This window comes from Thalassophryne amazonica, chromosome 2 (genome assembly GCF_902500255.1).
Source record: "Thalassophryne amazonica chromosome 2, fThaAma1.1, whole genome shotgun sequence".
In the NCBI taxonomy this organism is placed as follows: Eukaryota; Metazoa; Chordata; class Actinopteri; order Batrachoidiformes; family Batrachoididae; genus Thalassophryne; species Thalassophryne amazonica.
The window spans coordinates 129,675,666-129,688,015 of NC_047104.1; the positions used below are offsets into that span (position 1 = coordinate 129,675,666).

At 40.1% G+C, this 12,350-nt stretch overlaps 1 protein-coding gene across 1 annotated transcript in view; it reads left to right on the top strand.

Moving 5' to 3' along the window:
* The window catches only part of ero1a (endoplasmic reticulum oxidoreductase 1 alpha), a 41,192-nt gene that overhangs the window by 12,965 nt on the left and 15,877 nt on the right, over positions 1–12,350 (top strand). Inside the window, exons 7-12 of the mRNA XM_034193176.1 lie at positions 1,340–1,460; positions 4,517–4,578; positions 4,676–4,702; positions 6,221–6,313; positions 6,845–7,091; positions 9,724–9,793. Of these exons, the coding sequence (XP_034049067.1) occupies positions 1,340–1,460; positions 4,517–4,578; positions 4,676–4,702; positions 6,221–6,313; positions 6,845–7,091; positions 9,724–9,793 (620 nt within the window). The remainder of the gene's footprint in view (positions 1–1,339; positions 1,461–4,516; positions 4,579–4,675; positions 4,703–6,220; positions 6,314–6,844; positions 7,092–9,723; positions 9,794–12,350) is intronic.

Here is a 12,350-nt window from a genome sequence, read left to right on the forward strand (position 1 = left end):
GATTTAAATTAATTTCATCCATTTTTGAATAAGGCTGTAACCTAACAAAATGTGGCAAAAGCGAAGCTCTGTGAATACTTCTGGATGCACTGTACAATAGCAGTCAGAGGTCTTTCACATATTGAATGGGAAAGGGTGTCCAAACTTTTGACTGCTAGTGTTTATGCTGATTTGGTGCACATCTCGCACTTTAGGCCTGTGGCACGTTCCAGATTTACATGAGGGACTTCATGAACAGTGGTGTGTCGGATGAGATGGAGATGTGTGATGGAGATGTGTATCCAACCAAGCACCATAGCAATTCTAGCAAGATAGCAATTCTAATGCCCATAAATGTTGAATAAATCTAAGAATGTATCAACAGGTAAAACAAGTTATGAAGTTAGTCACATATTATTACGGTCACATTTTATACTATGTGTAAAAACAAACAAAACCCCCCTCAGATTTAGATGTGCAGGAAATGACATTTGTCCATTCAGGTTCAGAATGAACTTTTTTTTTTTCTTGTAATGACAGTGTGTCCTTTCTTGGACCTTAAAACTAGATAAATTAGATCAACTTTTGAGATTGTGATCAGTGTTATTTGAACAACTTTTTTTCCCCTACAAGTTCACCAAGTCTAAAGTGCTGCTAGTTAAGCAACAACATTGTGCTTGTGTTTGTTGACAGGCACATAACACATGGTCCAAATGCTTTCTGCATTCCCATGTTCGCATTCCACCTGCACTGGGACAACACCTACTTTTTTAGAGCAACACACCCATGGGCGTGCACATGAACATAAGTATATTTTTACAGTTAAAGAGCATGGGTGCCGGGCATGAAACCACAACTGCATTGGTTGGAAACTCTGAATGATGCTTGTGTAGTGGCTATTCAAGTGGAAGCTAGGGCCTGATCATTTTTCACATTTAAAAGCTTCAACCACAATTCACTGGCAATACAACAGCCCTGTAGTACACAAAAATATGTTTTAAAAATCATTTTAACATAAATGCAATTTTTGTTTTTGTGTGTGTTTTAAGAAACTTAAAAATGTTAGGAGTTTAGGGAATATTATGAAAAGAATGAATCAGAATGTAAACATAATAGAAAAAAAAATCTTTAAGTTACATAATAGAAAAATATGCATTGAAATAACATTGAAAAGAATCTATAATTTATAGCTGATACATAATCGACAACAGGCACAATTCGTTTGTATTAATGTTTGCTCTATTACAAATAATCTTTAATAGATTATTATGATCTTGAGTGTTTTGCTTGTGCACTATTGTGTTTGGAATGGGTTTAAATGGACACAAGCCTGCTGTGATGACGTGTTGCTGATTGACAGATGAGGATTCACCAGACTCCCAGTATGTGGACCTGCTGATTAACCCGGAACGCTACACAGGCTACAAAGGAGTAGAGGCCTGGCAAATCTGGAACAGCATCTATGAAGAGAACTGCTTCAAGTAAACACAAATCACACCATATATATATATATATATATATATATATATATATATATATATATATATATATATATATATATATACACTCAACAAAAATATAAACGCAACACTTTTGGTTTTGCTCCCATTTTGTATGAGATGAACTCAAAGATCTAAAACTTTTTCCACATACACAATATCACCATTTCCCTCAAATATTGTTCACAAACCAGTCTAAATCTGTGATAGTGAGCACTTCTTCTTTGCTGAGATAATCCATCCCACCTCACAGGTGTGCCATGTCAAGATGCTGATTAGACACCATGATTAGTGCACAGGTGTGCCTTAGACTGTCCACAATAAAAGGCCACTCTGAAAGGTGCAGTTTTGTTTTATTGGGGGGATACCAGTCAGTATCTGGTGTGACCACCATTTGCCTCATGCAGTGCAACACATCTCCTTCGCATAGAGTTGATCATGTTGTCAATTGTGGCCTGTGGAATGTTGGTCCACTCCTCTTCAATGGCTGTGCGAAGTTGCTGGATATTGGCAGGAACTGGTACACGCTGTCGTATACGCCGGTCCAGAGCATCCCAAACATGCTCAATGGGTGACATGTCCGGTGAGTATGCCGGCCATGAAAGAACTGGGACATTTTCAGCTTCCAAGAATTGTGTACAGATCCTTGCAACATGGGGCCGTGCATTATCCTGCTGCAACATGAGGTGATGTTCTTGGATGTGGCACAACAATGGGCCTCAGGATCTCGTCACGGTATCTCTGTGCATTCAAAATGCCATCAATAAAATGCACCTGTGTTCTTCGTCCATAACAGACGCCTGCCCATACCATAACCCCACCACCACCATGGGCCACTAGATCCACAACACTGACATCAGAAAACCGCTCACCCACACGACGCCACACACGCTGTCTGCCATCTGCCCTGAACAGTGTGAACCGGGATTCATCCGTGAAGAGAACACCTCTCCAACGTGCCAAACGCCAGCGAATGTGAGCATTTGCCCACTCAAGTCGATTACAACGACGAACTGGAGTCAGGTCGAGACCCCGATGAGGACGACGAGCATGCAGATGAGCTTCCCTGAGACAGTTTCTGACAGTTTGTGCAGAAATTCTTTGGTTATGCAAACCGATTGTTTCAGCAGCTGTCCGAGTGGCTGGTCTCAGACGATCTTGGAGGTGAACATGCTGGATGTGGAGGTCCTGGGCTGGTGTGGTTACACGTGGTCTGCGGTTGTGAGGCTGGTTGGATGTACTGCCAAATTCTCTGAAACGCCTTTGGAGACGGCTTATGGTAGAGAAATGAACATTCAATACATGAGCAACAGCTCTGGTTGACATTCCTGCTGTCAGCATGCCAATTACACGCTCCCTCAAATCTTGCGACATCTGTGGCATTGTGCTGTATGATAAAACTGCACCTTTCAGAGTGGCCTTTTATTGTGGGCAGTCTAAGGCACACCTGTGCACTAATCATGGTGTCTAATCAGCATCTTGACATGACACACCTGTGAGGTGGGATGGATTATCTCAGCAAAGGAGAAGTGCTCACTATCACAGATTTAGACTGGTTTGTGAACAATATTTGAGGGAAATGGTGATATTGTGTATGTGGAAAAAGTTTTAGATCTTTGAGTTCATCTCATACAAAATGGGAGCAAAACCAAAAGTGTTGCGTTTATATTTTTGTTGAGTATATATACACACACACACAAATTAAAGTTTTTGAGTAACTGTCACAATGACAGCTGCACATTTTTCACCATTGTAGTTGAGAAAGAAGGTTTCTGCAAAATGCCATTGGATAATAGTCCGCCAACCACCAGCAGTGTAAATGTCTTATGAGAGTGTGTGATCAGTCAGTACCTGGTGCTTCCATCCTGGAAGCTGCTAAAATACTAAATATGTGAAATCTTTATTTTTGAGTATCAGTTAGTAATAATTGGCCAGCAAAGCCTGTCACTTATGTTAATATTCAGGACTAACGTGTATTATATGTGTAACTACAGTACATGCAAGACTGGCAATTTCTAGCTTTCTCTGCATATTTGCAGAAATGTTTCTGTGCACATGACAATGATAGCAAATAAAGAGACCTGATAAAAGGTCAGTGAGGCAGAGATTCCGGTGGTTTACACCTTCATCAAGTTCAGAGATGCACATATAAAATTGTTCCTGCTCTTATTTCTTGTGAAACAGCAACATAGTACTTTTCCACAGCTGAAAAGGGGTTGATTTTGCACCTTAGTTTGGTTCACTTTTCCCAGTGTTGTGTTCAATATAGGTACTGAAATTCAGACAATGCCATGAGAACTGATCATTTTAAAATTAATTAGCTTTGTAATTTCATAAATTTAAGATATTTGATAAGAAACTATCAGATAATAACTGAGTGTATAACACTGCAAAGTCACAACAGTCCTCTATTTAACTGTCCTTAAGTGAAAAATACAGCCACAGACATGAATGTGATGCATTCTTATGAAATAAAATAACCCCATATAGGTGACGCCTTCTCAACTCTCTCTCAGTCCGTGGGTGCATCGTTCAGAGCAAGCAGGGGTTCAGGTGTGGATCCTACAGAGTTCTAAAGCTAGCTGTTTCTGGTCTGACTTTTTGCTTGTAGCAGGAGTGATTCTGTGTACATGTGCATAAAAATGTTGTTGTTTTAGGTTATTTAGCATAAACAACCATATTTATTTATAGCAGGTTGATTAAAAATAGTCTTGCATAGTTGGACCCTCTTTGCATATCAGTGAGGGTGCCGTTTCTCCAGAGTACAAATGATATGAAAATCAATGGGAAATATTAATAAACCACACAAAATGAAAATAAAAATCCTGAAAAAGCTTAAAATCTAATTAACTCTTTACCTTTGAGCCAAGGCCTACCTCTTATCTAAGTTTCAGTTGAAATTCCCTCCTCTCTTTTTGAGCTAGTCTGCTGATAAACAGAGAAAACAAGGTGGAAGCATCACTTCCTTGGTGGAAGTAATTAGAGGTTTGACACATTTACAGCTTTTGCAGTGATTTTATTTTATTCCTTCCTGATAGACCATATACTATCAAGAGACCTTTATATCCCAGCACCCTCCACAGCAGTACGGGAGCAGAAGGTGAGCTCTCTTTACCTTTATGTGACATCATAGTGCTTTGAATTTGGACTTTCAGTTTAAAGTCAGCAACTGAAAACTGAAACTTTTTTATTTTCAGAATGGAGCTTCTACCACTGGCTGGAAGGTAAACTGAGAGTAATTCATGCAGTTGAAGTGGAGATTCTGTCTCTGGACCTCATCTTAACAGCCTATGGTGACAAGCACTTGCAAATTTGGGTGCATCCATATGCACATGTTTGCACGAGAGCAAAATAGGAGCAGCTAAAAATAAAAATAATGTGCTCTCATGCCGCCGAAGTCCACTGGATGTCCATAAAGACTTTGTGCGAGGTGGAGATGCATATGTCTGTAGTTATGTTGAAAATCCCAAATAAGAGCACCTGAAAAAATGTGTTGGAAAAAAAAAAGTAGCTAGGTGCAAAGTGCACACTGTGTCCATGGTGTGTTGGAGTGGCTGCAGAGCTCAGAAAAAATATTTTGCTTGAGCATGACATACACTTTGCTTCCATGGTTTGACTAATTTGTGAACATGAAGTAAATACTTAATTTTGTCAGCGCATGCAAACAAGTCTTTGGAAAAGGTGTTACAGTGGCTCACATGATGCACCTTTCTCTCTCTGAGCAAACAACTTATTCTGTGCTCAATAAATGCAATTCTGTCCATGTTTATTGTCATAAAATCTATGTACCAATAATTTTGACCAGGACTGCACATGGATACAGTTAGCTCTGAGATGGACTGTCCGAACTCTTTGGCAAATGGCAATCACCCAGACAGACAATTGGTCCATCCCTACATCTCTAAAATCATCTGATCTGCTGCAGCTAGGTGTGGCATGAGTGTCCCCTAGGTTTTCTCCAGCAACTGCAGTCCTCAACACTGAGGCGCCCGTGTGCTGGATCATGCACAGAGAAGCGCATCGCATGACTAAAATATAGAAGCTGACACTCTCTCACAATGCAAGTGGTATTCCTTATCTTAGGCTCCCTAAGTAACCACTCATTTGATACAAAGTTATTCCAATGGTATCCAAGGATCCTCTGAAGGGACCTAGCACCAAAGACATCCAGTCGCTGCTTTAGATCACTGGTTAGTGTCAAAGTCTCACGTCCATACAGTAAGAATCAAAACACTAAAGGCTTGGACCTTTGTTCCCCTGCTAAGATGGGTGCTTCGTCAAACCCCTCTGTCCAGCGTCGTCATAAGCTCTTACCAGGTGTCTATCTCAAAAGCTGAGGAACTAGAGACATGAATGTCACTTTTGAGGTAAGTTGTGAAGAAGCACTGCTGATATTCATGCTTGCATACTCTGAGTACTTGCAGGGCTTGAATCCAGTCAGTGGTTGACTTCCTAGGAGTGAAGCCAGATAGTTATGGTCACCGTGAAGCACACCACTAATATCCTTAAATTATTTTTCATTTTGATCCTTAAAATTGCATTACAGTATTTTCTATTTCATAAAATCTTTTTAATTGGTTTTTGAGTCACTCGCTTAAGTTGCAAATGAACATTGATTGTGATCATATCAGTTATTCTGGGCAATAAAACAAAACTAATTTTACATAGTCTTGTCTTTTTTTGTTTGTTCTATAATGAAGTGACTTTATGGAGCTCAGTGTGGACTTTGTCTCTGTCTATAGGTCAGTGTGTGGAGAAGAGGGCTTTCTACCGTCTCATCTCTGGTCTCCATGCCAGCATTAACATACACTTAAGCTCCAGATACCTCTTGCATGGTGAGACAAACACCAAACACCTGTGACAGTCCCACATTGACTTAAAAAAAATCATGATTCCCTTCTCGTTATATTCTTTCTCTCTGCCAAAGTGCACAACACAATGGAAACATAAACCCAGAAATAAAGTATAGATGCAATATGTGAACACTTGCACCTGCTGGACAGTTCAGGAATGTGCATCCAAATACAATTATGAGTTTTATGTTTAAAGGTTATAGTCAGCACAGCGGCCTATACATGCACTAATCGAGTGTAATTTTCATTACACCCCTCTCTGGGTTTGAACCCACAATGGAACCAGGTGTTCTAACCATGAGTTTAAAACCCAAAGGTCTTTATTTCTGTTGCTAGAACCTGATTTGGCATCAGAGAGTGCAATTTACTCACTGCGCAGCACCGCTGTTACAGTAATATATTACCTTGCTTGTTTTCAGAATGAATCATTAATTTACAAATAAAAGGAACTTTAAAAAAGCACCACCCATAACTATTTTCTTTGTGTTGATCTGTACTTGTGCATTTTTACAGACAGCTGGTTCCAGAAGAAGTGGGGTCACAATGTGACAGAGTTCCGGCGGCGCTTTGATTCTGAGCTGACAAGTGGGGAGGGGCCAAAGAGGCTCCGCAATCTTTACTTTCTGTACCTGATAGAGCTACGAGCGCTGACTAAAGCTCTCCCATTCTTCCAGCAGCCATCTTTTAAGCTGTACACTGGCCAACCCGACCAGGACCAGATCCATAAGGAGAAGCTGCTGCACATTCTGCAGCTGGCCAGGTGGGTCCGAAACAACACCGTCTGCCACACCACACTGCAACAGCTGTTACCTTTCAGTTCTAACAGCATATTTATATTTATTTGTCAGTTTGATTTAAATGTTTACAATTTTCATTAAGGACGTGGCGGTTTTTATGAGTTGATCAATGTTATGAATGTTATACACGTGATGCTACATTGAACAAACACTGTCATTATATACTGCAGTATTTTCAGTCCTGATTGGCAACCACCCAGGTAGATGAGTATGATCCTCATCTGTCTACTGCAGCCAGGTGATACCTGGACATCCCCTTGGCATTTTCCAGTTGCTGAGGTCCTCAGCGCTGAGGCACCTGTGCAATGGATCATACTCGGAGTAGAACGCCACGTGGCTGTAGTGTTGGAGCTGATGTCCCATTATAATGCTAATCTCCCTACATAACTACTCGTTTTGAATCAGTCATTAACTTTAATTTAACAAAAACTAGATCAATACTCATGGTGTTTTGCTAGTCATTGCTGAGTACACCATCCTGTTATTTTGTTTTGTCATGAATTAAGTACCCTTTATGTTGTATCACTATTTGTCTAAAAAAAAAAAATCCATTTTATCAGGCATCCTAATATAATTGTATGGCATTTAATATGTAAAGTGAAATTAAAATCCTGTGAATTCAGTTCACATAAGTAAATTAGAAAGTTCAAGAAGAGGAACTTTGATGTATCAGGAGTTTTTACCCCCATTTGATAACATTTTTATATTTTTCCATTATTGTGGTGTATTTTTACCATGTAAAATAGTTTATATTTGTGTATAAAAAGTTTTATTTTCTGTATGTTTTGACATTTGTAACAACTAATGAATTTCTCATTTTTATTTATTTATTTATATATTTATTTATTCTTGGTAAGATTAGACCTTACTTGTGTGAAGGGCTTGATACAGCCTTGAGGCAGCTTTGTTGTGATTTGGTGCTGAAAAACAAAAATTGAATTGAATTTAACTTTTTTCTAAGAAAAGTCAAAATTCTTCTGTCATCTTATAGTTTGCATAAATTTTTATCAATTTACGTAATCCGCTAATCAGATTACCAGAGATCAGATACTGTACAAGAACCAGATCTACAACTAAACTTGCAAGTGTGACATGACTGATCCAAAAATAAAATTAACATGTTTATACTACTCAGGAAATAAAATCAGACTGTTGTCACACAGAGACAAAAGATAATTAAGTAGGTAAAATTAATAAAAGTAAAATGTGAACATATAGTTGCTGACAGTCATCTTAGCCCTGCAGGTCCGTATAGTTCAGAGCTGTTTTCGAGCTTTGGAGAGATCTAGTTCAAATTTAATTTAGGTAGTTTATCAAACTGAAATTTTGTATTTGATACATTGTTTTCTTTATGTAAATTTCTGACATCAGATGTGAAGGTTTCTATTTACGTTTCGCTATTTTTGTTGAAGATATTTTAAAAGCCAGATTAAAATTTTTTTCTTACTTTTGCTTGTTCTGGTTCATCAGTTACTTTGTCTCATTCTAACTGTGAAAGAATGTCATGTTATAATATTACAGTAATGGTTTAAAAGTGATTTACTTATTTTTGTTGACTACATTTTATGCAGGCACACAGACATGCATACATTCATACTTACATACATACAGTGCATCCAGAAAGTATTCACAGCACTTCACTTTTTCCACCTTTTCTTAAATGTTACAGCCTTATTCCAAAATGGATGTAATAAAAATTGTTTCCTCAAAATTCTACACACATTACCCCAAAATGACGATGTGAAAAAACCTTTTTGAAATTTTTGCAAATTTCTTAAAAATAAAAAACTAAGGAATCACATGTACACAAGTATTCACAGACTTTGCCATGAAGCTCAAAATTGAGCTCAGGTGCATCCTTTTGACACTGATCGTTCTTGAGATGTTTCTACAGCTTAATTGGAGTCCACCTGGGGTAAATTCAGTTGATTGGACATGATTTGGAAAAACACACCTGTCTACATATAAGGTACCATAGTTGTCAGTGTATGTCAAAGCACAAACCAAGCATGAAGTCAAAGGAATTGTCTGTAGACCTTACAGAGATTTGCTTTCAGTTTGAGTCTACCGAAGATAATTTTAGAAATTAAATTTTTTTTTTGTAGTTTTTTTATTTTTTTGTATTTGAAATGGCATAAACAAATTAAAATTCATGAAATACCAAGGGTATGAATACTTTTGCAAGCCACTGTAAGTTCCACCCTGTGCTGCCTGTGTTGTGAAAAAAATCCTCGACTTGACTCATCCAGGTGAGAACCCTGACGTGATTTTTTTAGTTTTTATTATTAATACATTTGCAAATAAAAAAGAAGCTTTTTTCGTGTTGTCATTATAGGGTGTTGTGAGTAGAATTTTGAGGGAACAAAGTGAGTTTACTCTGTTTCGGAATAAAGCTACAACATAAAATGTGGAAAAACAGAAGTGCTGTGAATACTTTCTGGATGCAGTGTGTGTGTGTGTGTGTGTGTGTGTGTGTGTGTGTGTGTGTGTGTAATTTTTGTTTTTCCTTACAGAATTGTTTGGCATTAATATCAAGTACATCAAGTTTCTTGTTTCAGTGTGTTTTGGTGTTCCTCTCCCTGCACACTCTTCCAGGGCTTTCCCTTTGCATTTTGATGAGACTTCGCTGTTTGCTGGGGATGAAAAGGAAGCAGCCAAACTAAAGGTCAGCAACTGCTTAAGGCTCTGTCACACCTTGACACTTGAGCCTGCGTATGCTGACGTATTAAAAATATGCCGATGTACGTCCAATAAATTATGGGTTGGTTTTGTATAAGTTAAGAGCGTGTTGAAGCACACTGGTATACGTTGTAATACGGCGAGTTTGTCGAAAAATTTTGAGCATGCACAATATTTGTAACGCATGCCAGCATATGGCTCATACGTTGCGCTTATGCGGCCCATAAGTTGTTGGTAAATAATGTGACTGTTGAGACACATTACTTGTAAGTTACTCATAAATCGAAATACATTAAGATACTGTCTAGTGTACCCAAAACGTACAGTGAGGAAAATAAGTATTTGAACACCCTGCAATTTTGCAAGTTCTCCCACTTAGAAATCAAGGAGGGGTCTGAAATTTTCATCTTACGGCATGTCCATTGTGAGAGACATAATCTTAAAAAAAAAAAAAAAAAAAAAAAATCCGGAAATCACAGTGTATGATTTTTTTTTTTTTTAAATAATTTATTTGTATGTTACTACTGCAAATAAGTATTTGATAACCCACCAACCAGCAAGAATTCTGGCTCACACAGACCTGTTAATTTTTCTTTAAGAAGCCCTCTTATTCTGCACTCTTTACCTGTATTAATTGCACCTGTTTGAACTTGTTACCTGTATAAAAGACACCTGTTCACACACTCAGTCAATCACACTCCAACCTGTCCACCATCATGATCAAAGAGCTGCCTAAGGACACCAGGGACAGAACTGTAGACCTGCACAAGGCTGGGATGGACTACAGGACAACAGGCAAGCAGCTTGGTAGAAGACAGCAACTGTTATGATTATTTTTTAGAAAGTGAAAGAAACACAAGATGACTGTCAATCTCCCTCAGTCTGGGATTCCATGCAAGATCTCACTTTGTGGGGTAAGGATGATTCTGAGAAAGCTCAGAACTACACAGGAAGACCTGGTCAATGACCTGAAGAGAGCTGGGACTACAGTTACAAAGATTACATTAGTAACACATGATGCTGTCATGGTTTAAAATCCTTCAGGGCAGCAAGGTCCCCCTGCTCAAGCCAGCACATGGTCAGATGAGACCAGAATAGAGCTTTTTGGAATCAACTCCACTTACCATGTTTAGAGGATGAGAACAACCCCAAGAAAACCATCCCAACCATGAAGCATGGGGGTGGAAACATCATACTCTGGGGGTACTCTTCTGCAAAGGGGACAGGACGACTGCACCGTATTGAAGGGAAGTTGGATGGGGTCATGTATTGCGAGATTTTGGCAAACACAGCCAGGGCAACTAAGGAGGGGCTCCGTAAGAAGCATTTCAAGGTCCTGGAGTGGCCTGTCTAGTCTCCAGACCTGAACTCAATAGAAAATCTTTGGAGAGAGCTGAAACACCAAACCTGAATGATTTGGAGAAGATCTGTATGGAGGAGTGGGCCAGAATCCCTGCTGCAGTGTGTGCAAACCTGGTGAAAAACTACAGGAAACGTTTGACCTCTGTAATTGCAAACAAAGGTACTGTACCAAATATTAACATTGATTTTCACAGGTGTTCAGATACTTATTTGCAGCAGTAACATACAAATAAATTATTAAAAAATCATACATTGTGATTTCCGGTTTCCATCCATCCATCCATTTTCTTCCGCTTTATCCGGAGTCGGTCACGGGGCAGCAGCTCAAGCAAAGCCGCCCAGACCTCCCGATCCACACACACTTCCTCCAGCTCCTCCAGGGGAACCCCAAGGCATTCCCAAGCCAGCCGAGACATGTAGTCCCTCCAGCGTGTCCTGGGTCTTCCCCGGGGCCTCCTCCCAGTGGGACGTGCCCAGAAAAAACCTCTCCAGCGAGGCGTCCAGGGGGCATCCGGAAAAGATGCCCGAGCCACCTCAACTGACTCCTTTCGACGTGGAGGAGCAGCGGCTCGACTCCTAGCTCCTCCCGAGTGACCGAGCTCCTCACCCTATCTCTAAGGGAGCACCCAGCCACCCTGCGGAGGAAACTCATCTCGGCCGCTTGTACTCGCAGTCTCGTTCTTTCGGTCATGAGCCAAATCTCATGATCATAGGTGAGGATCGGAACGTAGATCGATCGGTAAATCGAGAGCTTTGCCCCCCTACTCAGCTCTCTCTTCACCACGACGGTCTGATACAGCGACCGCATCACTGCAGACGCTGCACCGATCCGTCTATCGATCTCACGCTCCATCCGTCCCTCACTCGTGAACAAGACCCCGAGATACTTACACTCCTCCACTTGAGGCAAGGACACTCCACCGACCTGAAGAGGGCAAAGCACCTTTTTCCGGTCGAGAACCATGGCCTCGGATTTGGAGGTGCTGATCTTCATCCCGGACGCTTCACACTCGGCTGCAAACCGCCCCAGTGCACGCTGAAGGTCCTGATTTGACGAAGCCAACAGAACCACATCGTCCGCAAACAGCAAAGACGAGATTCTGTGGTTCCCAAACCAGACCCCCTCTACACCCCGGCTGCGCCTAGAAATTAATCAATCAATCAATCAATTTTTTTATATA